Here is a 24,846-nt window from a genome sequence, read left to right as displayed (position 1 = left end):
CTGTCTGAATCGCAGAAAGCCCTCTCAGCACTGATCAACCAGCGGGGCGCAATCCCCGGAAACAAAGTTCACTACCCTGGAAACACAATTAATGGAATTCAGGCAGAGCGTACACAGCGGCATCATGCAGCCAAGTGGAGAGCTACCAGGGGAAAATTGCAGGAGATGAGCAACAAGACAGCAGTTGACCAAAAGAAGCGGACAATTACTGACTTTTTCCAGAGTCGCCAATCCCACATTCCTGCTGACAACCAATCCCGCTTCCCTGTTGACATTGACAACAACAACGACAACCTATCCCCCCTTCCAATTCCCTTAACTATCCTGGCTCCCAACCTGGATCACCCAGTTGCTCTAGTAGTGGGAGAGCGGCCACTACTGCTGGAGCCTCGGACACTGAGAGTCAGACAACACCGCAAATTTCAACAACGCGAACACGCACGCTTGCACCCACACCCCTATCCACACCTGAACCTGGGCCTGTGTCCCCATCCACTTATAATCCACCACCCACACTTCCCTCAGCTGGCATATCAAACCCGGTGACTCCTCCAACCAGTGGCCAATGCACAAGTGGGGAGGAACTATTCGCGCGGGTCCAGTTCCATTCGCATCCCCATGTTGCAGCACCAACCAAAGCTCAAGTGATCGAGGCGGCAGAGAAACTTGATGCACTCATAAGGCCACCTCGAGCAACAGGTGCTGGCCATAAGCATTCGAAATTCGACGATTTTACGCGGATGCGACTGGAGCAGATGCTCCAAGTATACCGGACATTCAGCTCAGCGCGCTTGGATCCGAGTGGGGAAATGGGATGGATCACAGCATCATTGTGGGTTGCAAGATCATGGGATCGTGGTTCATCATATGCTTCACGGCTGCGAAGGTGGTGTCGAGTATTTATGTGGGATTACGAAACAATTCCAGTCAATCCATATGGACGGTGGAAGGAGTCAGTTCTGACAACCGATGAGGACCTTAGGAGTGAAATCGAGGCTCACCTGCGCAGTATTGGCCCATACATCTCAGCTATGGACATAGTCCATTTCTTGAGCACTCCAGAAATGCGTGTCCGGCTCAATCGCGATAAGCCAATTTCGGTTCACACAGCACGGCGTTGGCTTCAAACAATGGGTTACCGGTGGCAACAGGAGAAGAAGGGTCAATATTCAGATGGGCATGAGCGGGAAGATGTTGTCCAGTACCGCCAGAGGGTCTTCCTCCCTGCCATGGCAGAGTATGACAATTCTATGAGGAAGTGGAATAGTCAAGGTGAACAAGAAATATCTGACAACTCACCGGAACGCCACACTGTTGTCTGGTACCACGATGAGTCAATATTCTATGCTCATGATCGCCGGAAACTGCGCTGGGTTCACAGTTCTGAGTCAGCAAAGCCACATCCAAAGGGTGAAGGTGTTTCACTTATGGTTGCTGACTTCATCTCTGCGGATTATGGTTGGCTGAGAGGTGATGGGTGTGATGCGCGTGTTACTCTGAAGCCGGGAAAGAACAAAGATGGATATTTCACTAATGATGATGTGATTCAGCAAGCATCGCAGGCCATGGAGATATTACAGGCACGCTACCCGAACGACAAACATGTTTTTGTCTTTGACAATGCTCGGACTCATTCTAAGCGTGCTGACGATGCATTATCAGCTGTCAAAATCCCAAGAAATCCCAAGCCATGGGGAGTTCCTGTTGCCTTGCGCGACGATAGTGGCTCAATCATTTATGGTCCAGATGGAAAGCCCCGCATGACTACCAAGCACATGGCTGATACAATGTTCAATGGGCAATCACAGCAACTTTATTACCCTGATGACCACCCACAGTATCCTGGGTATTTCAAAGGCATGGCCCAGATTCTTACTGAGCGGGGCTATGACACAACTCACTTGCGTGCCCAATGCGAGAAATTCAAGTGCCGAGCCAGTGCAAGCCAATGCTGCTGCCGCAATATTCTTTTTCACTCCGATGATTTCATCAACATCAAAACCCTTCTTGAAACCCATTGCGAAGCAGCTGGTTTTGATGTGCTTTTTCTCCCTAAGTTCCACTGTGAACTGAATTTTATTGAACAAGTCTGGGGATATGCAAAGCGGGTTTATCGTGAATCTTCCCCATCATCAAAGATCGGAGATGTGGAGATTAATGCCAAAAATGCGTTGGACTCGGTGTCTTTACTCTCAATCCGGAGGTATGTACTCAGTGGAATTTCAGGATTAAAATTGCTGATTATTCTCAGGTTTGCAAACCGCTCACTCCGCTATATGGACACATATCGAAAGGGTCTTGATGGGCGAGAAGCAGCATGGGCAGTGAAAAAATATCGGGGACATCGCCAAATTCCAGCCGAGGCAATGCAGGAAATGATACAGGAACTCATGATAGTAAGAAAGCAGGTTGTATATACTTCACATTAATCAGTCGAGCCACAAATGTTTGCCGCGTACAGCCACACCGGACCTTGCCGGGATAGTGATCACTTATGTATGCTCCCTACCTTAGCCTGGATAGGCCATAAGCAGTCATATTCACCGCTTTTCTCACCTTAGCCTCTTTGGATGGGTGGTGTTTCCAAAACGAGGTCAGGATGTATTTCATTCCTGCCTCTTTGATAACGCCAGGCATCTGAACCATTCATCCAGTTCAGATACAGATGGTTTATGTCCGGGCACAAACTTCATCTCATAGAATTGAGCATGTCAAGCATGCACTTCTGGTGGGGCATTATCAATGCCATTCACAGCGTGTTTGTCGATCCAGTTAAGGTCGATAAGGAATTTGAACCCATTGGGGGTGTTCAGGAATGGGAGCACGAAATGGGTCCATTGCCATTGGTGAATATCATTTTGGCCCTGCGTAACCCATAGTTGACCGCAGATAACGACTCCATCCTGGAAATCGTTAATGGAGAACGACCCTGGAATAGGGACATTTCGCCACATCCCAGTGGAAGGTTGGCAACTCTGGTCCGGCAATTGGAACCATGAGTACTCCGAGGGGATAAGGCCACAATTATCGTTGTTTGGGGTGGTGTCAGAGACCAGACTCGAGACGAAGGAATGTCTCCGTAATGGAGGGCTTTGGCCTCAGCGACTTCTGCCAAGAGCACTGTGCCTAGTGACACGTCCATGCCCTAACTTACTGACTGGCAATTAGAACCTAGGGGGGTAACTCTAGTTGATTTTACTACTGGGGCATAACCTATGTACAAGTGGGATATATATATGGTTACAGCGGAGACGGTTCCACAATTGGCGGAGCCGAACGGAGCGGAGCTAACGTGGTTGAAACATTAGCTGTCACGGCCCCGCAAAGTCCCCGCCCCTCTACCACTTTCTGCACCCCCATTCTTACGCCGTTACTCGCGCCGTTAATCTCGCCATTGCCCATCACTTAGCGGCGCCGATAGTGGTTCCCGTTCTACGGCCCCGTAGCAGCGCCTCCTTCGTTTTCCCGCCACCACTTGGGTTCCTCAACCATTCGGCCGGTATCGTTTTATTCTATTCACTCGCTTAACTAACTAGCGGTTGTTATGGTCGCCGTTGATCCGCTCCTTATGGACATTCCTTATTGACAATTGATTATTCCTTTATTGATATTTGATTTATACGTATATTGACATTCTGACCCGCGCGCCTAGATTGTCGGCTTATCCTTTCTGCCTCCCAACTTCGCCGTTCTCTGTCCCATTCATCTCTTCTGTTCCATTACCCTGGTCCTCATCGCTCTTTAGTTCTGTCGTACTTATCATCTCGTTCCCGTCCCGCGCCGGACCGACCGGTCCCTTCTCTGTTCTCCTTTCCTATTTATACTTGTAGTTTACTGTCGATGTACCTCAGTTCGAATATCGACTAGAATTCCCCCAAGTACTTTCATCTTAAGTTCGCCCCTCAGCTTCATCCCGCTTAAGTCAACGTCGCCGCAAGGTCCTTCCCGCTAACGTGAAACACGGGACAGCCTAGAACGCGTGGCGCAACGCTCTGGCAAAGTCGTTGAAGCCAAAGTCCCAACCCCCCTCGACGCCTTGCAACGGAGTAGCTCATTAGCTAAGTGACCACTTACGCCGCCGTACTCCGCCCCGCTTCCCGCGATCCCCTCGAACATAGTTTCTGACATTAGCCGACTGAATATTACCGACGAGTCGGTTCGCGGGGTTAGCGGAAAGGCAGGCGTTAACCCAGAAATGGAAAGGAGGGATAGGCCCGAAGGTGGGCTCTGCAGGGCAGGCGAGTGTATTGCCCAGCAGAGGCGGGGGTGTGCTAGCGGACGTCGGAGCTGTCCGGAAGTCTTCGGGGCTCCGTACTTAGGGAGGCGTAGGTAATAAATTGAAATGAGGGGGTGGTGACCATCGAGGGGTACTGAGAGGTTTGCGGAATACGGGGGCTCCGAGGTTGGTGAGAGAGGAGTGGAGTTAGAATGGAGGGAACGGAGGGACTGGAAGTCGATGGCCAGGGATGGATATGACAGGTGGGCCCTTGAGGTCCCGGGGGAATAGGAGCAGCGAGAGGGCCATAATGGCCATCTATTAGTTTCAAAAAAGGCACCTGCGTCCCCTTAGGGGGCACCGGTTGAGACGCACGGTTGTGTACCGATATGTTAGACGATGTCAGAGGGGCTCCTTGGGCCCTCTTTGGGGGTCCCAGTACCATGGCATCCCACATGACTGGTGCCTTAAAGGGGACTTTTCGAGGCTGGGCATCCTTACTTCCGCAGAGAGGTCATTGACCTGTTTTTCAAGGTCATCGCTCTTGTGGTGAAGGTAGTCTCTATGACAAGAGACATCTTTCAATGCATGATGTCATATCCATCCATGGCCATCGACTTCCACTACCTCCGATCTCTCCGGACTACCTCCACTCCTTCACTAACCTCAGAGCTCCCATATTCCACAATCACCTCTGCTTCCCTCAATGGTCACCACCCCCTCTTTTCAATATATTACCTATGCCTCCCTAAGTACAGAGCCCTGAAGGCTTCCAGACAGCTCCGACATCTGCTAGCACACTCCCACCTCCACTGGGCAATTCACTCACTTGCCCTGCAAGCCCACCTTCAGGCCTGTCCCTCCTTTCCGTTTCTGGGTTATCGCCTGCCATTCTGCTAACCCCATAACCCGACTTGTCAGTAATATTCAATCGGCTAATGTTTAACTCCATTAGCTCTGCTCCGCTCCGCCCCACCATTCATGGGCCTGCCCTCACTGTAACTATATATATATACTTAACTTGTACATAGGTTACACCTCAGTAATAAAATCGACTAGAGTTGATCCCCCTTAGTTCTTGTTGCCAGTAAGCAAATTAGGGCACGGACGTGTAACTTGGCACAGCGCTCCTGGCTTGAGTTGCTGAGGCCAAAGCCCTCCATCATGGAGACAATTCCTTTGTCTCGATCTGGTCTCTGACACATGATCAAGTTTCACTGCCTCAATCTTTACGTTAAAAAGTTCCTCATGAAGCGAGGTGTTTTCTTCATGTAGTTGATGGGTCGCTTCCCAGGACTGGTGTCATATCCATACAATCCCGACCTCCGCTCCGGGCTCCCGGAACTCCGAACCCGACTTCTGGAGTCTTACTTCCCTTCCGTCACCTTCTCCTTGCCGACTCCCAAGAGGTTATCCCACCTCCGGCTCGGACACCACCTTTGGTCCAACTCCGGAACATTCCGGGTCCGACCCCAACCTCAACACCTTCCAGACGAGTACGCAAAACCTAAGCTCCTGACTCCGGACCTCCACTCCGGAATCCCATTCGCGTCTCTGTCTCCGGAACCTCCGGTCTTAGCTCCGACCTCGGACTTTGACCCCACCTCCGCTTATACCCATTGTATTGGTTAGCTCATTCCATTTAATTATGTTTGCCAATATTCCGGAGTTTAACTTCCGAGTTCGGACTTTCCGGACTTACTCCGGACCTTGCAACTATTGCATTGTCCATTTCAATTCCGCTATTCTCCCTCACTCCTATTTGGGCTGCTGCTTCCTTTCTATTCAGTCAGCTGGCCATTCCCCACTCCCAACCTCCTTCCTTCCTCCTTGGGCCTTGGCCCTTCATTCCTCCTTTGGGAAACACCATTGAGTCAAACACTTGACCCTCAGTGTTGTTCCTCTTTCCATCTCCCTTTGTCTCCTTTTGTCCTACCCTTGTTCCTTTTGATTCCGGACCCCTCCTTATATACAATGTACCTAGTAACTTGTAACCTCAGTCCGAAATTGACATGAATTCCCCCAAGAGACTTTCCCTCTGCTAGATCCGAAATTAGGGACCCCTAGGACAACCAGCAATGGCACAGCGCTCCGCCTGAGTCACTGAGGCCGAGGTCCTTCCACGCTAAGTCTCCGATTCCATTCCGGAGTCGTCCGAATCCGCCCATTCTAATAACTGGGATAGCTTGCCATTGATCAGGCGAGTGCGTTTGTTAACTCCCTTAAGGAGCTGACTGAGTATTCCATCAGTCAAATATGCAGCCAAAGCTTGCATCATTTCTGGAGGCAATTGGCCTCAGGGCGCATTGGGGTTATAAACCCACATATTCTGCCCAAAATTAGGAAAAGATGGGCCCAACGCGGCCGTCATCATATCTGGGACATAGTTTTGCCCCACTTGACCCATCATTTGGGTATCTAATGGTGGGCAAGCCACTTGGGTTTGAGGTGGAATGTACTCACCATGGATAGGTGAGGGGTGGCCCGATACTGATGGTATCAGCTGTTGTTTTGTAGTCTGAGTGTTGGGAGTGCCATTAGGGTCTGACAGGTGATTGCCAGATATTGATGGCTGTTGCTCAGGGACCGCATTCGATTCAGGTAGGTCAGTGTCCATTGCACCACTAGTAACCGAGGGGCTTTGCCTGCGGTTATTTGAGCCATCCTTATCTTTGTCAAAGACACCATCCATTGATTCAGACATAGACAAGCGGGAGAACGAAATGAAATGGGGGGAAGCAGTTTCTTCCACCCCTCAGCAATATATATGGAAGAAGGAGGCAAAATTTTTCACCATGGGAACAACCCTGCCTCCGCAGAGGCAATGTCCCAATTTGGCAGTTAGTGCCAAAGGCGGCCTTCGTAAGGTCGCAGGACCAGTCCTATATGGGTGGCTCATTTAGGACGCTTGGAACAGGGAGTTTTAAGGGTCCCTTGTGTAATGGGAGTAGGAAATTGGCTTTCCTTACTCAAGCTTTTGACTGCTTCTACTCCATGTATTATTAGGTAGTTATCCAATGCAACTAATTCCTCACAATTGGATAAGGGTTCCCAAGTAAGATCTCCAAGACCCCACTTGACACAGAACCACAGACCACCATCTGTGTCCCATGTGTGGTCCAATATTTCTTGGACCAAATATTCCCGCTCTGGATCCTCGCCGAAGTCATAGAAGACTTGGGCCGCACATCCCAGGAATAGCAAGGAATTGTTTGGCTCGTGGGGAGCCAGATGAGAGACATGAAACTTGGGGTGGATTCCCCAGCTAATTAACTCATTTGGGAGTTTTAAGGTGTAATTAGAAGATTCCTCAAAAGCTTCGAGGATCTCATATGGCCCAACATAATTAGGGAGGAGTTTCTTGGCTCGTCCCTTGGGTAGGTTGAGGTCCTTGGTCGATAAATAGGCGAGGTCACCGATTCTCAGTCTAGGCGGATCAGGTCACCTATGCCGATTGGCCTTGTTAGAACTTGTGGATTCGGACAACTCCGGAGTGGAATCGGAGACTTAGCGTGGAAGGACCTTGGCCTCAGCGACTCAGGCGGAGCGCTGTGCCATTGCTGTTTGTCCATTTGGTCCTTAATTTCACAGTAGGTGAGCAGGAAGTCTCTAGGGGGCATTTCAGGTCGATTTCGGACTGAGGTTACAAGTTACTAGGTACATTGTATATAAGGAGGGGTCCGGAATCAAAAGGAACAAGGGTAGGACAAAAGGAGACAAAGGGAGATGGAAAGAGGAACAACACCGAGGGTCAAGTGTTTGACTCAATGGTGTTTCCCAAAGGAGGAATGAAGGGCCAAGGCCCAAGGAGGAAGGAAGGAGGATGGGAGTCGGGAATGGCTAGCTGACTGAATAGAAGGAAGCAGCAGCCCAAATAGGAATGAGGGAGAATAGCGGAATTGAAATGGACAATGCAATAGTTGCAAGGTCCGAGGCAAGTCCGGAAAGTCCGAACTCGGAAGTTAAACTCCGGAATATTGGCAAACATAATTAAATGGAATGAGCTAACCAATACAATGGGTATAAGCGGAGGTGGGGTCAAAGTCCAAGGTCGGAGCTAAGACCGGAGGTTCCGGAGACGGAGATGCGAATGGGATTCCGGAGCAGAGGTCCGGAGTCAGGAGCTTAGGTTTTGCATACTCATCTGGAAGGTGTTGAGGTTGGGGTCGGACCCGGAATGTTCCGGAGTTGGACCAAAGGTGGTGTCCGAGCCGGAGGTGGGATAACCTCTTGGGAGTCGGCAAGGGGAAGGTGACGGAAGGGAAGTAGGGCTCTGGAAGTCGGAGTTCAGAGTTCCAGGAGCCCGGAGCGGAGGTCAGGATTGTATGGATATGACAGGCCTGGACCAGTTGTTCAACATGGCTTTTTATGATCACATCATGAGCGCCTTGGAGGTTATCCAACGCCTGTTGTGTGAAGGCACCTACCCCAGGAAGGTCTGTGGGTGGAACCTCTACAACCATATGGGGCATAGTCCCGTATATCAACTTGAAGGGAGCATATCCTGTCGATTTATTGACGCTTGAGTTTATTGCAAACTCGGCAAGGGGTACTTTAAGTACCCAGTCATGCTGGTCAGGATGAACAGCTGCACAAATGACTTGGACGACATTCTGTACCATCCGCTCAGCCTGTCCATCGCCCTCCAGATGGAAAGCGGTTGTTAATTTCAGACAGACCCCCAGTAGCCTATGTAGTTCCATCCGAAATTTAGATGTGAATTTAGTGTCGCAATCTGACACTATTGACTTTGGGAGTCCGTGGAGGCATACCATGCCTTTAAGAAATTCATATGCGAGTTCCAACGCATTTATGGTCATCTTGACAGGTATCAAGTGTACCTGTGAAGTGAGACGACAGATAACCACCCATAGGTAGTTATATTCCAGGCTTTTAGGAAATGGACCTACGAAGTCCATTGCGATTGAGGACCACAGGGTCTCTGGAATCGGCAGCTGGTGCAACAGCCCAGGCTTACGCTGTGTGGTCCTCTTAGTGGCCCAACACCTTCCGCATGAGGAGACATACTTCTCCACATCACATACCATAGTAGACCACCAGTAATATCTGTGAAGATATCCTAGTGTCTTCTGTAATCCTAGATGGCCCAGGATTTCGTGTGCGTTCTGAATGGTGATCCCAGTCACCCTCTCCCCTTTATGAATGATGTCCAGGAGAACCAGTTGCGGTTCCCCTAAGTCATTCACCCTGGAAATAAGGCTGTCTGAGACCTTAAATTTAGGAAATTCTCCAGGATTCCTCACCATGCATTCTGCCTGGAATATCCGCTCCTTACAGCGACAAGGAAGCTCTCCTCCTCAATGACTGATCTGAGGTCTCCCTCGTCAGTTACTATGTCCACGAGCATCAGCTCACTCCTCCCTGAATTGTTCTCAGGGGGGTCTAAGATTGTGGCTTCAAGCTCATGAACTTCGCTGGTTTCATGTCCAGCAACCAATCTCGTGGCCGCAAGGTGGATGCTTCCAGCTCTCAGGCAGTGAAGATACAACATTTCCTCAGCTTCCTCCACATGGCTTAGAGGGAGATCCTCCCCCAGCTTATCTAGTGGATGTCCACTGAGACGAAATCATCATAGTGTAAGTCTTTGTCTGATGAAGACTCTGTCAGGGACACGTCCAGGGTGGAGGGGGCCCGGATGTAGCGCCTGGCAGAGGGACCCTCTCGGGGCACGAAGCGAGCATGCATGCTGGCAGGCCCGATGTGGGACAGCAGTCCCTGGCCACTTACACTGAAGTGGAAAAGGTGAATTATTATTGAAAGGGAAAACTATGCTAGCTTACCTGAAGTGGAAAAGGTGAGAAGAAGGTTACTTCTTCGGTTCCCACTTCAGGTACATTTATGTACATGCGGCTTGAGTCACATGATGGGTGCCACATCATCCTCGGAGACAGCCACAGCCATCCAGGTGTCCCCGTGGAGGATCCCAAGGGCATCCAGTGCAGGCATGCATGCTGGGCACAGCGGGGAGCCATCTGGGGTGTCTGGACCGGACGGGTCAATAGTACATTGATGCAAGGGAAAGTGGTCCATGTAAATAGAATGAATAAACAGGAAGAGAATGGTGGAAAGAGTGAAATAAAGAGAAGGGAAGAAAGAGGAAAAGAAAGGGAGAGAGAAAGAACGAAAGGGGAGGAGGAAGGGGAAGGATGGGCAGTGGGGTAGTGGGAGAGGTGTGACTGGGTGGACCGGGTGGACCTGGGTCAGGCGGGTGTGCCCTGACAGACTCATAGTATCTGCTAAGGGCATTGGCCACTTTATTCTTGTGGCCTTTGACATAAACTATGTCACATTTAAACCCATAGAAGAATTTTTGCCATCTTATATGGTGGCCAGATGTGTGTTGTTTTTCTGTGAAGTATGTGAGTGCTTTATGGTCTGTAACAACCATAAATTTCCGCCCCCCTGTAAGCTCATCCATCCACTTGGATAGAGCTTCCGGTACTCCCAAAGCTTCAAGTTCGTACCCAAAGTACGAACGCTGGGTTGAAGTAAACTTCTTCAACATAAATGCAGCTGGGCACAAGGATTCCCAGTTCGTGCCTTGGGCTAAGATTGCACCAACACCCACTGGGCAGGTGTCTGTAATGACCCAGACTCAGAACTCTCCCCTCTCATCCTCAGAGAGGCTATTGGGGATGTCTGTCATATCCATACAATCCCAACCTCCACTCTGGGCTCCCGGAACTCCGAAACTGATTCCAGAGCCCTACTTCCCTTCTGTCACCTTCTCCTTGCCAACACCTATGCTCCCGACTCCGGACCTCCGCTCTGGAATCCCATTCACATCTCCATCTCCAGATCCTCTGGTCTTAGCTCCAACCTCGGACTTTGACCCCACCTCCGCTTATACCCATTGTATTGGTTAGCTCATTCCATTTAATTATGTTTGCCAATATTCCGGAGTTTAACTTCTGAGTTCAGACTTTCTGGACTTATGTTGGACCTTGCAACTATTGCATTGCTCCATTCAATTCTGCTATACTCCCTCATTCCTATTTGGGCTGCTGCTTCCTTTCTATTCAGTCAGCTGGCCATTCCCCACTCCCATCCTCCTTCCTTCCTCCTTGGGCCTTGGCCCTTCACTCCTCCTTTGGGAAACACCATTGAGTCAAACCCTTGACCCTCGGTGTTGTTCCTCTTTCCAGCTCCCTTTGTCTCCTTTCAGAGTACCCTCGATTCCGGACCCCTCCTTATATACAATGTACATAGTAACTTGTAACCTCAGTCCGAAATCGACCTGAAATGCCCCCAAGAGACTTTCCCTCTGCTAGATCCGAAATTAGGGACCCCCAGGACAACCAGCAATGGCACAGCGCTCCGGCTGAGTCGCTGAGGCCAAGGTCCTTCCACGCTAAGTCTCCAATTCCACTCCAGAGTCGTCTGAATCCACCCATTCTAACAGACGTCCCATATAATGGGCTTGAGAATTGGCATCTTGCATGCGAGATTTTTAATCTCGTCGAAACACTTCTGGTGCAGTGGTGTCCAGAAGAAAGGAAGGTAGTTGGTGCATATGTATGGTCTGCAAAGGACCAGTATATGCACTGACATTAGGCATGAAACAGGCAAGGTATTCAATGAGACCTAGGAAGCACAAAACTTCCCTATGGTCTTGAGGCTTGTACCAAAGGTGCAGCTTTGCCATCTTGTCGGAGTCCACATGGACTCCATGGCCATTGACCTTACATGTTAGATACTGATCCAGGGTCGGGCACCGAAGGTCGCCGATGCGGACCGCTAAGGGCCGCGATGGCTGCAATGCCTCAGACAAGGCCCGAGGGTAGGGCATTTGGCCTCAGCAACTCTAAAGGGAGTGCTGTGCCCCCTAGTTGTCTCTTGGCCCTCATTTCGAACTTACTGGGGCTGCCTTGTTGGGGTCAGGGCTTGGGGTCGTGGTCAAGTCGATATTAGAGCTAAGGTACAATAAAGTATCATACAGGATATATATAGGAAGAAGAAATGAATGGAAGCGGACCCGGGCCGGAGGCCGAAGGGTCCGGAAGCAAACAAGAAGAAGGAGCGGGGTTGGCTGCATAGCGGCCGGCAATGACCGAGGGTCAAAACAAACAATAATAGATAAATAAAGGAAAGAGCGTAGGGCCGCGATAGCGGCGATGGTATCGTAGCGGCACTGGACTCGGAGTTGGGCCGGAGTCGGGCGCGGGGATGATAGCGGCCCTGTAGGGGCCAAGTGGGCAGGGTAGGGGAGTCGCGCTGGGCACGGTGCCGGAGGTGGACTCAGGGTGGGGAGGTTGGTGCAGCAGCGGGGGAGTCGGCCAAGTGTAGGGGAGCCTAGGGGCAAGCGGGGAAGTGAGCAGGGAGTCCTCAGGGAGGATAGGGCTGAGGTTGGGGCTCGCGCTCATGCTCGCATAGCAGGAACGGGCTCGGGCGGCATCGGGCTGGGCGGCTAACGGGCCGGGATGCATGGTCGTGACATTACACCCTAAAATGTCCAGAACCAGTGCAAATGGTTCGAATGTTTTATGACTAATAAACAGTCATTCCTCCTTTAATTGGGTATACACCCAGAGCAGTTTTTCGTTATGCTCAGCAACTGAATCAGTTCCTGTGAATATATCATCAAACCAGGCGTGTGTCATATCCATACATACTCGATCCCGATTCGACTTCTGGACCCCCATCTTCGCCACCTCCAGAGTCCTACCCTACCACTGTCCATTCCGATATTCACCTTTGGTCCTGACACCACTCCTCCTCTCACCCCTCATACCACCTCCACTCTTCTGTCCTTCTCCTGCCCTATCTCCGTCCACTCTGATACTCACCTCAGACCGAACACCACTCCTCTTGCCACCCTCCTCCTGCTCCTCCTCTTCCTCCTCACGACACCTCCACCCTTCCATCACTCTCCTACCCTTCTCCCGTCTGCTCCGATACCCACCTTCGGACCTGACACCTTTCCTCTCCTCCACTCCTCTCCCCTTTCCTCTCTCCTCTCTCTTCCCTCTGACCCTCTTCTGCCAACCCTCCACCAAGTTATGACCTTCCACTGCTGTCCTGTACCCTGTACTTGGGCACCGCTCGTACCTTCGCTCCAAGATTCCATCATAGCTCCGACCTCGGGCTTTGACTCCACCTCAGCTTTAGTCCATTGCATTGGTGACCTCATACTATGTAAACACCATTGCCAATATTCCTCAGACTTTCAACCCCACTTCCATAACCTCCGTAACCTCCGTAACCTCCAAGCTCCACAGATCATACTCAGCACTTTTGCCGCTTGTAATGTATCTTTCGCATTTTCCCCTCATCCCTATTTGGACTGCTGCTTCTTCCCATTCTAGCCAGTTAGTCATCATGCCCACTTCACCTCACCCTCCTGCCCCTCTAGGCTTCACCCTCCCTATCTCCTTTCGGATGTACCACAGGTTCTGCCCTATGACCTTTGGTACCGCTCCGCTTCCACCATCCCTTTGTTCCCGTTTGGATGCCTTCGTTCCGATTTGGACCCTCTTTGTTTCCCCCATCAGCTTCATGAATTTTTCATGTTTGACAATGGGCAGTCCCTTGGTGAGAACATCAGCCACTTGATCGGCCATTGGGACATACTCGAGTTCAACATTTCCAATATTGACAGCCTCTTGGATGAAGTGGTGTCGGATGCAGATGTGTTTTGTTCGTGCATGGAAAGTCGGATCCATGGTGAGGGCCAAAGCTCCCTGGTTGTCACCAAGAATGGTAGTCGGCACAGGAGGTGGGAAATGGATATCACCTAGAAATAGCTTGATCCATATGGCTTCCTTCACCGCATGTGTAAGTGCCATATATTCCCCTTCAGTGCTTGACAATGTGATTGATGACTGTTTCTTGGAGCTCCAGCTAATGGCAGCTCTGGCCATCTTGAACACAAATCCAGACAAGGACCAATGATCGCAAGGATCGCCAGCCCAATCTGAATCCGAGTAAGCGCTGAAGTCGTCTTTGCTGGATTTCCCATTGTATACGAGCTTGTATCCTTTCATCGCGTTGAGGTACAGTACCTAAGCACTCGATTAACTGCTACAAGATGTTCCTTTCCAGGACATGCTGAGTACTGATTTAGCATTCCTACCACATAGGCTATATCAGGGCATGTTCCCAGCATCGCATACATGAGACTTCCTGTTACAAAAATGGGGCTGGAGGCGCCCATTTTCATCCATTCAAGGTGCAGGGAAAGGGAAAGGGGAGGGGAGGTGGTTCATTAGGGTTTACAGATGTTAGCACAGATGTTGTAACATGAAGTTTAACAGATGGTTTAACAAGCGGGTTTTTGGTTGTAATTGTTCGATAAACTCTATTTATTTACATATCATGTGATTTGGGTGTGTGCAGGGCCCATAAGAGTCTAATTTGGGAAATTTCCCATTTCCATAACACTTCTGATGTGGGACTGATAATTGCGCACATTGATTTCCGGCGATTTGAGCCTAGACAGTTTGATGTGTGCAGTGATAGGAGTGGAGGAAGGTCAAGAATGAGAATACCCAAAGTGTGCAACGACTTCAGAGACATAGCAAGTCTGTGAGACAAAGATTAAGTGCCGAGCTCGGTCCCGAGTTACTTCTAGTCTGAGAAACCAGTGAATCAGTCCAAGATCTTTCATCCTGAAAGCCTTCATTAACTGTCCCTTCTTTTCGTCTAGAATCTTCTTGTCATTGCTGAGCACCATCAGATCGTCAATGTACAAGGCAATGATGCAAAACTTGCCCTGTGGTAGCATGAGGAAGAAGACGGCATGATCCACATTACATCGGGTAAACCCGAGTTTCGTGAATTCCTCTTTTGCCTTCTGATACCATGACCTTGATGCTTGCTTCAGTCCATACAGACTTTTCTTGAGCTTCCAGACAAGTCCTGGTCTCCCATAGTCGGCACTTCCAGCAGGTGGTTCCATATGAATGGAATGCTCCAGATCCCTGTTTAAGAACGCTGTCTTCACATCCATCTGATGGACTTCCAAATTGAGACATGCGGCGAGTGCAAGCAGGATCCGGATTGAGGTCCACTTGACTACTGGTGCGAAAGTTTCCTCATAATCAATTTGATAGCCTCATACTCCCAGTCCGTCAGAGATATGCTATAATAGGCTGTATAATCAATGGGGGAGTAAAGGCTGTAAAGCCTTAACTCGCCTGCATGCAAGGTTTATATACAATGGGGAAGAGCACATGCAGCCTATGTGGCTTGCAGGGTCTCCGAGTATGTACAATAATGTAGCGCTGTTGCGTGTAGTTACAAACTGATTATAGTATACTATGTTACAAGTGATAACAAGAGTTAAGGCAAAGTAAAAGAGTTAGGAGGGGGCGCATATGCAGCCTCCCATCCTTACACTCTTTTACTTTGCCTTAACTCTTGTTATCACTTGTAACATAGTATACTATAATCAGTTTGTAACTACATGCAACAGTGCTACATTCTTAGGACTTATTGACCCATCAGAGGACAATTATGCCCTCAAACTTGCCTCGGCCCAGAGAGCCAAGAAGCTTCTATCTGAGGAGCAAATTGTCGCAGGCCTCGTTGATGAACCTATTCGACATTTTAAGACAGAGGGTGAACTGCCCCCTCGAAAACCGGAGACCGAAGCCATTCCGGCTAAAGTCACTAAGAAAACCCTGCCCATGTTTGACACGAAATTCAGGCTTTCGCAGGAGGCGGGTAAATACCCAACAGATCGGAGTGCTGACTTACATCACACCCTAACTGGTCTTGTTGAAATAAATGGGACGAAAGTGTTTACACTGTTTGACAGTGGTGCGGAGACGGATGCACTGTCCCCTGACTTTGTCAGGGCGTGTCACATCCCACTATTGGAACTCCCTAACCTGCTCATTTTACAAATGGGTATGAAAGGGAGTAGGTCCTGTATATATTACAGGACAAACATCAACCTGAATGTTATAGGTCACAAGAGCAAGCATTACTTCGATGTCGTGAACATTGAAAGGTATGATGCTATATTGGGTGCTCCTTGGTTGAACACCTGTAAAGCCATGCTGGATTTCGGCAGGCACCTGATCCATGTCCACGGTGGACAACTTGCAACCTTTGATGTTCCCATGGAACGTTCATTCGTTTCGACTGGTCGACAAGCACATCGACAAAATATCGGCCTCACAAAGAGGCCATTACCTGCTAACAGTCAAACGATTGTCAGACGAGACTCCACTGCCCAATCGCTACTATATGTTAGAACGGGGCTGATACAGACGACTCCGGAGTGGAATCGGAGACTTAGCGTGGAGGGACCTTGGCCTCAGCGACTCAAGCAGAGCGCTGTGCCATTGCTGTTTGTCCATTTGGTCCTTAATTTCACAGTAGGTGAGCAGGAAGTCTCTAGGGGGCATTTCAGGTCGATTTCAGACTGAACCAAAACGAGTATGTACAAGCGCCGATATATCATGAGGGGGCAAAAGCACAAGGAAACAAAGGGGAACTGAATCGGAACGAAGACGTCCGAACGGGAACAAAGGGAAGAAGGAGCGGAGCGGTACCGAAGGTCATAAGGTAGGACCTGTGATACTTCCGAAAGGAGGTAGGGAGGGCAAGGCCCAGAGGGGCAGGAGGATGAGGAGAAGTGGGGATGATGACTAACTGGCTAGAATGGGAAGAAGCAGTAGTCCAAATAGGGATGAGGGGTAAACGTGAGAGATACATTACAAGCGGCGAAAGTGCCGAAGGCGATCTGTGAAGCTTGGGGGTTGCGGAGCTTACGGAGGTTATGGAGGCGGGGTTGAAAGTCCGAGGGATATTGGCAATGGTGTTTACGTAGTATGAGGTCACCAATGCAATGGACTAAGACCGAGGTGGAGTCAAAGTCCGAGGTAGGGACTATGACAGAGGCTCGGAGCGAAGGTACGAGCGGTGTCCAAGTACGAAGTATGGGACAGCGGTGGAAGGTCGTAACTTGGTGGAAGGGTGGCAGAGGAGTACCAGAGGGAGGAGAGAGGGGAAAGGTAAGGGGGAAGGAGTGGCGGAGAGGAGGGTTGTGAGGTCCGAAGGAGAGTATCGGAGCGGACGGGGGAAGCGTAGGAGGATGACGGGAGGGTGGAGGTTGGGTGAAGGGGGAGTGGAGTAGGAGTAGGAGTAGTAGGAGGGTGGCGAGAGGGGGGTAGAAGGAGGTGTGTAGCCAGGACCGAAGGTGAGTATCGGAACGGCAGCAGTAGGGTATGACTCCGGAGGTGGAGAGGGTGGAGGTCCGGAAGTCGGGTCGGGGTCGGGTATGCATGGATATGATACTATAGGGAGGAGCCTTTGCCCCATAGTGTGCTGTTTACTATGGGTGGTTCATTGGATGTCCAGTCTGCAAGGGACGTTGTAACGGGTCTATCCAACTAGACTCGAGACAGGAAGGAGGGGGGATAGAAATCTCACTGAGGGTCAGGTCAATGGTGGGGTATATTGGTCCAGTCGAGTCTGGTGCTGATAACTCTCTACCTCTAACTAACTGTCTGTACAGTTGTCATGGAAGAGTCCGATACAAATATAAAAGGAAAGTCACATGTGTGAATGAATGAAAATAATAAGGAAAATAAAGAAAAGGTCATATCTCCTCAACCACTCCACCAAATCCGACGATCTTGGACTCGTCAGAACCACCTCCACAGTATCTACAACTCCTACTATTACCACGACTCACCAATCCTAGTCCCTGATGCAGTAGGGGGTGAAATGCGTGATAAGGGTTGGTTTGACCTGCACGGACTTGTCCCCACAACATACAGGCCTAGCTCTTGATTGCAGTCCCTTGCAATCTCCCAAAAAGAAACACCAAAGAAAGGATACTCGTCACAAGGAAAGGTAAGTCCCCACTCCGCGCGGTGTTGAATGCCATGTGACCGCAGAATTCCATCCGGACCAGGAAGATCACATGTGGGCAGAGCTTTCACACGGACACATGGGCTGTGACGAAGTTGCCTTACTCCGCCAACAACTCGGCACTTAACCAACCTCACCTCATCCTTGCCACCATCATGCCAACCTATGCCAGAACTCAACATCGCGCTACCGCGCGCGCACTGCCACCCACTGGAGAACCATTGGTCGAATGGGAGGATTGGGCACAATAGTACGCCCCGTTTCTACTCCCTTAGCTAACCCGCGAGTTCAATGACTAACTTCGCCCACACCGGCATAGAACTTCGCATATCCAACATGCGATCGACTTCGCGCTCGAAACGAATGGATCCGTCGCTAAGGCCGGGAGGCCTTAGCTCTTCTGGCTTGTGCTCAGCGTGGTCGTGTACTGGACTCAACTTATCTCTGGCTGGGGCGTGTGTCACTCGTGCACGGGCTCGGGACCGTCATCAACTGCTGGGACTCGAAGCTAGGGCCAGGAGGCCTTAGCTCTTTGGGCTTGAACTGGCGGCGCTGGGGGTACTCATGTCGCATACAATGGCTGGGGTCGGCGCTGCCTCGGTAGGAATCGCGCGCGCGCGGGCTCGGGATCGACGTCAGACGGTAACTTGATGCTAAGGCCGGGAGGCCTTAGCTCTTTTGACTTGAGCTCACTGTACTCTGGCGCTGTGAGGTCGCGGGATCATATTCTGTACTTGGGGGGCTTCATCGACGTCTCCAGCGCGAAAACTAGGGGAAAATCGAATAGAAAGTGGAAGGATTGTGGGTTTAACGTGTACAACTCGAATGAAGGTCGTCTGGCTAGGGGAAGGGGTTCGGATGTCGCGATATCGAGGAATAAAGACGCGTCCGACTCAAATACACTTGTAAACTCCTGTACTCGACGTGTAATTTTCGATACGCGATGTAGAATCAAGCTCAGACACAAATGACGATGTAGTTTCGCATGCAAGAAATAAGCGCAAAAGTTGGACTCCTCGGAAATCATAAGAACACATGTAAGAACTCGAAGGAGTGTTGGAAATTGATTAAACGTCGGCTTAAACTAAGGCGAGGGAGGGTCTATGCTCGGAACAAGATACCCTCCGGCATCGAGAGTTTCGGGTGTCACCAGGGAACTCGGTGACCTGGGAGTGCTGGGCCTCTGGTTTGTCCAGGCTCACGCACAAGTTGGGCCGACTGGCTGCCCAGACCGTGCTGCGTCTCTAAGGTCTTATCCGGATCTTTCTCGGGTGAAGGAATATAGCCTTCGTCTAGCTCAGGCTCCGCATGCAGCGTCTTAGCATTGCCGGGCGCTTCAACATCTTGGCTAGCGTTGTACAACTCATGTGGGTCACTCGAATACCACAACCCTGCACGAGTCACCTCTGGACTCGATGACTTGGTGTTCCTAAGCTCAACAGGGGTCTCGGCGTCGTTACAGTCTTCATCGATGAACAACTCTAAATCGTTAGGCAACTCGGACTCGGCTCTGGATGGGGCTTCAGCCTGATGCTCGCGGCGTATCTCAACTAGGCATTTGACATGGCCGACTGCTACGGCTGGTTCTGAGTGACGTGGGGCGCTCTGTGGAACAGGACTTCGGCTATCACTGAGCCTCGCCCGGTTGGCTCTACATGTCTCGGGTGTGAGGATCAGCGCGCGCGGGGGTAACTTCGCATCATCTTGATCAAGCGACATCGTCGGCACTACTCTAGTTGCCTTGGCTGGGATAATCCGTTCAACCAGCAGCAACGGCTTGGGAATAAACACCTTGTTGCGTGACCTCGCGCGGCAAGGTTTGCTGTAGTTAGCCAGGCGAAACTCATGATAGGACCCGATCGGCTGGGGCTCCTCGACTTCATTTGGGCAAACGAGGTCGGTCGGTTCGAGGCCGTGAGGCCTTAGCTCTTTATGGTTGAGCTCTGGTTCAATGGGATCTTCGGACATGGCAACGGGCTCGGCTTCACAAAGGCTCTCGTCATCATCAGGATACGAGTCCAGATCGAAGATGTCATAAACTGTTCCACCAAAATCCTCATCATTGGGGTGCAAATCCAGGTCGGAGGTGTCATAGGTCGTTTCACAAGAGTCATCGTCATTAGAGCGCGAATCTAAGTCGGGGACATCATGGAGGGCTGTTTCGTGGGTGGTTGGCTCGGCGTCGGGTAGTGTTAGCGCGTCATCCATACATTCCAAATGAGAAACTTCATAGGCTCGACCGCAAAGTCGTTAAACTAGAAAGGTAAAAAACAAAAGCGAAAGGCAAAACATACAGCTAGTACACACACGCGAAAGGAAAAAAATAAAAAATAAAAAAAATAATAATAATAATAATAATAATAATAAGAGAAAAAAGAGAGAAACGAAAAGAAAGGGGCCGGCAATGTTGACCAGGGGGTAAAGCTCAGGCAGCACCAGGGCGGGCATCGCGCCGACCCCGAGCCCAGGGCCGTCGACCATGAGCGCCCAATTGCCATCTTATAAACGCCGAGTGCGGCCTAGGCAATTGGGTCCATGGGTAGTTCCGCAAGAACTAGGACAGTTCACGGGAACATCCACACAGCCTACGCGCCGTAGACTAGGTGTCCCACTATAGACTCGCAGAGTCAGGAGGCACCACCTCTATCTGTCCTCCCCCCTGATGAGGGCGCAGCCCAAGCAGACAACCGACCCCCCCCAAAAAAAAAAATATAAAAATAAAAAAAAAATAAAAAAATCAAACTATATTAATGACCTACGAAACACTCCAACTGCCCACCTCAGCCCTAACCCCAATGCAGTGCCCACGAAACCTCAACCACCGATCACAACCGACGCCTGGCCTGCCACCTAATGACTACCCAGACAATCCCCAGCCACTATTAGCCAAGACGGCCCTGTCGGATGCTCTCCCCCACCCCCCTACCCAATCGCCCTGCCCCATTATAAACCACACAATCTTCGTGCCCCAACCACAATGACCCAAGAAACACCAAGCCCCAGTATCGCCCTGGTCATGGACACATTATGTTTTGACCCCACCGCAACCCTCAAACCCAAGCCTAATATACGCCGATCTGCGTCCCCTTCGAGAGTACATCCACGATATATACCCAAACTGCCCCATTGCAGCTCATCTTGGAATCCCAAAAAAAAAAAAAAAAAAAAACCCGGTTCCAGTTTCCCTGCACCCACGATAAGAGTAGGGCCAGGAACCTCCCCCTCCTGCCACAGTGGACGAAATCCCAAGGGCTGTCATGACAATGTGCAACACGCTGACGAAAACCCGAATCAACGTGCAGAATAAATAAATAAATAAATAATAATAATAATAAAATAACCCGTACAACCTGTGTGAACTAACCCATACCATAACCAAATGAGCATTACCTATGTCCATCCTAAATTGCGCAGTCAATCTGTCCGCTGACCTAAACCAGAATCGCTGCCACCAAATCTCCACCCTGGCATGGCTACAACATCCGGGCAAGAAACCCGCCACCCAATAACTGCCCATGAGTCAATTGCAAAGTCCTCTCCTACACAAAAGAACTTACAACATAGGGCTAACCACATCAACCCAAAGGATGCCCAAGCAGTACCTAGGCAGGCAGCAAACTAACCTTGGACACAGGTCCACAAATCGCAAGTGCTAGACCACCCTAAATACCGACGCCCCCAGCAGCTGGATATAATACGGTTAGCTCCGCAAGAACTATGACAGTTTCCGTCAGAACACTCATAGCCCCAGACCCTAAAAGTAACTGGCTAAGAGCAACCCACGGAACCATGGAGGTAAATACTCCCAATGCCTAACTCACAACCCCCTGACAAGATCTCAGTCCAAACAGACACCCACCCCCCTCTCCGCATCCTTCCAGACCTCACTAACATCTGATGATGAACAAATGATAGCGGCCATAACCAACGCGCCTCAAAACTTTGCGACTACCATTGCCGAACAGGTGGATGTGGATTCCTCCGACTCTGACGATACAGATATTGCCCAATCTGCCCCCCTCTTCGGCAATAGATATAAAGGTAGCGGCAAAAATAAAGAACACTCATCAGCAACCAAGAATGATACGAGGAAACATGCGAGATCACCCACTGCCGCGAAAATCCAAGGCCCCCAAAAGGCACCCCCTGCTTCCTTCCACTAAAAGCGATGAGGCCCCTCCCTGCAACCACCCAGAACCAAAAATCCCTCAATGATCTCACCCCTGACATCTTTAACACCGGAATAGGTGGCCAATCGGCCTTCATGGAAAACACCGACCCTACTGAATTCCCCCCAACCCGAAGCCCAGCCACAGCTGGCAGCGGGTCCCCTATTGTCACTGACCAACCAACCTTTATGCCAGTAATTGCAGAAAAACCTGACGATGGAAAAGATGACCTCAACTGGCTGCCACTTGGACCCGATCTAACCAATTTCTACGCACACGGCCTCCGCCCAGGCCGCCTTCTTGAAGGTGCGAACCCTGACCATGCCATAGCCTGGCTAAAAAAGGCAGGTGCCATCCTAGCCATGCCCCTTGATGCCGCCCACAGCGAAGAAAACACGAGCAACTTCCAAACAAACATGGAGGCCTTCCTAGAAAGGGCATTCCCTGACCAAGTCGGGGAAGTCAACATCATCCCCCCAGTCCCCATCGACCTCAGATGCGGTGGAACCCCCCAATATGCTAAACCGTGGGGCTTCCTAATTGAAGGCCTAAACCCCCAATACACCGACCTCCTAGTTCGCGAACACCTGTGGATCTGCAAAACGTTTGGGTTCATCGCTATCAATACCACATTCAAACCATCAACCTTCATGATCTCTATTGTGGGAATGGGAAACAGACTAAAAGATGCGAATAACATTAAGGATGCTGTCAAACAAACGATGGCCAAACCGGCGAGTCCCCTCATGACATTCCTGAAAGGGGCAAGTATGACAGACGACCAAATAAATGATATAGTAGACAGCGTCAAAGTAATCCCAAGAGGATATGCTCCCAACGGGAAAGAAAACAACGAGAACCTAGAAGAAAAGAGGAGACCAACCTCGGACAAGTCGGTGACCATGTGGGAGCTGCATGTAGACCCACCCTACAAGACCCTCAAAGAGGCGCGCGAAACCCCTCATGACCAGTGGTCCCAACTCTTCAAATCAGCCTTGTTTGTAAGCGAAAAAACCCAGGCTGGACACGCCTTCAACAGACAAAGAGTCTGCAACACCTGCAAGGCCTCTGACCACTTCTTTCACTGCTGCCCAGTCCATTCCCACTCAGCCTGGAAACAACGCTACCCCAAACACGAGGAACCTGACACTGACAGCAACACGATCCCCCCCAGCTCCAGCGGAGGACCATTCCCCTCTCTCCCCCGATACCCACCATACTCGAATCTCCAACGAGGAAGAGGACGCGGCCACCCCCCCACTCAATACGGCCCACGTTTCCCCTCTTACATCCCACCCAAATATAACTTCGATTGATGTTTCCCATAAAAAAGACCCAAGTCGGAACTATAGGTATACAGCAGTACGGCCTGAATTGTCAAATCATCTATTTTCATATTGTCGCAGCTGTCCCATCCCACTCTGTAAATACCTACAAGCCACACCCCCATGAATACAATCCCCTCTCCCTAGTCTACTCACAACCACGGGAATTTACTCACAAAACCCCCAAATGAACACCAAAACTGCTACCTGGCCCCGACCCCCACTCCATCACCCCACCTACTGAGCCCACACTTACTGAGCCCACGGGCGACAGGAAAGCCTAGTAGTCCAACCCCTAAAATACCCAAGAACACCCCGAACCCCGGCTGGCAACCGGATCGTGGAACACCAAAATGCCTGCAAAAAGATCAACCCCCCAAAGCCCAATCACACGGCGGATACTCAACCGGCTAACAGACCACAGCCCCCGGTGCCCGGAGGGCAGAGAGTTTACACCGTTTCATCGAAACCCAATGACGGTCACCAGGGATCGGAAAACGGACCCAAACTCCTCCGCCTGAGAGGAGGAAGAGACCCAACGGCCATGAATGGCAGTCTCCGCATTGACGCCCTCAACATCAAAGGGGCCAATAGCCCACAAACAAGACGGAAATGGAAACAGATCACTGACAGAATGAAAAAAGATAAGATTGCAGTGATGTGCATTTCGGAGACTCACACGGACCAATCCCAGGAGAACCAACTAACAAGCCGCTATGGCAATGAATTCTTAATCTCCCACACCTACGACCCATCCCACTCCAGAGCCGCGGGGGTCGCAATCATCATTAATAAAAATATCATTAAGAAAACATCTGGAACGACCAACCTCATCCCTGGCCGGGCCCTCCTCACCACCATCGAATGGCCATCAAACGACAATATCACAATCCTCGCCATCTATGCCCCAAATGTTAGAGGTGCAGGAGCCGAAAATGCGGCTTTCTGGCTTAGACTGGGTGAGATCACTGAAAACCTCCAGATTGATATGATACTGGGCGACTTTAACATCGTCGAAGATGCAATCGACCGCACCCCCCAGCACGAAGATGCACATGCTGCGGTAACAGCCCTCAAAGAACTACGCTACCTCCACAACCTGGAAGATGGTTGGCGCCAAGCCAACCCCGCGCCCGCAAAAAACTATACCTATGGACATAAAACCGGTACGCACATGTCAAGAATTGACAGGATTTATGCCACAAGTGAAGTATTAGATAAAACGCTCACCTGGAACATCCAAAATCCCAGTATCCCCACTGCTGACCACCAATTGATCTCAGTAACCTTA

The 24,846-nt window shown here is 50.5% G+C and overlaps 2 protein-coding genes across 2 annotated transcripts; both read right to left on the bottom strand.

The window, feature by feature from the left end:
* Positions 1 to 6,512: 6,512 nt before the first annotated feature.
* On the bottom strand, positions 6,513 to 6,920 carry EI90DRAFT_3135088 (uncharacterized protein; the record flags this gene model as incomplete). Its single annotated transcript, XM_039064705.1, has 2 exons — positions 6,513 to 6,634; positions 6,680 to 6,920. The coding sequence occupies 2 exons, from the start codon at positions 6,918 to 6,920 to the stop codon at positions 6,513 to 6,515; spliced, it is 363 nt and encodes a 120-aa protein (XP_038908935.1).
* Positions 6,921 to 19,293: 12,373 nt separating this feature from the next.
* On the bottom strand, positions 19,294 to 19,910 carry EI90DRAFT_3088081 (uncharacterized protein; the record flags this gene model as incomplete). Its single annotated transcript, XM_039062253.1, has 2 exons — positions 19,294 to 19,764; positions 19,851 to 19,910. Coding segments are annotated over 2 exons (531 nt in total), but the record flags the coding sequence as incomplete, so codon positions are not given.
* Positions 19,911 to 24,846: the final 4,936 nt, after the last annotated feature.

Source organism: Cantharellus anzutake (genome assembly GCF_015039405.1).
Source record: "Cantharellus anzutake strain C23 chromosome Unknown EI90scaffold_130, whole genome shotgun sequence".
NCBI classification, from domain to species: Eukaryota; Fungi; Basidiomycota; class Agaricomycetes; order Cantharellales; family Hydnaceae; genus Cantharellus; species Cantharellus anzutake.
Note: the sequence above shows the minus strand (reverse complement) of the source record. Positions and strands in the feature narration are given on the sequence as shown.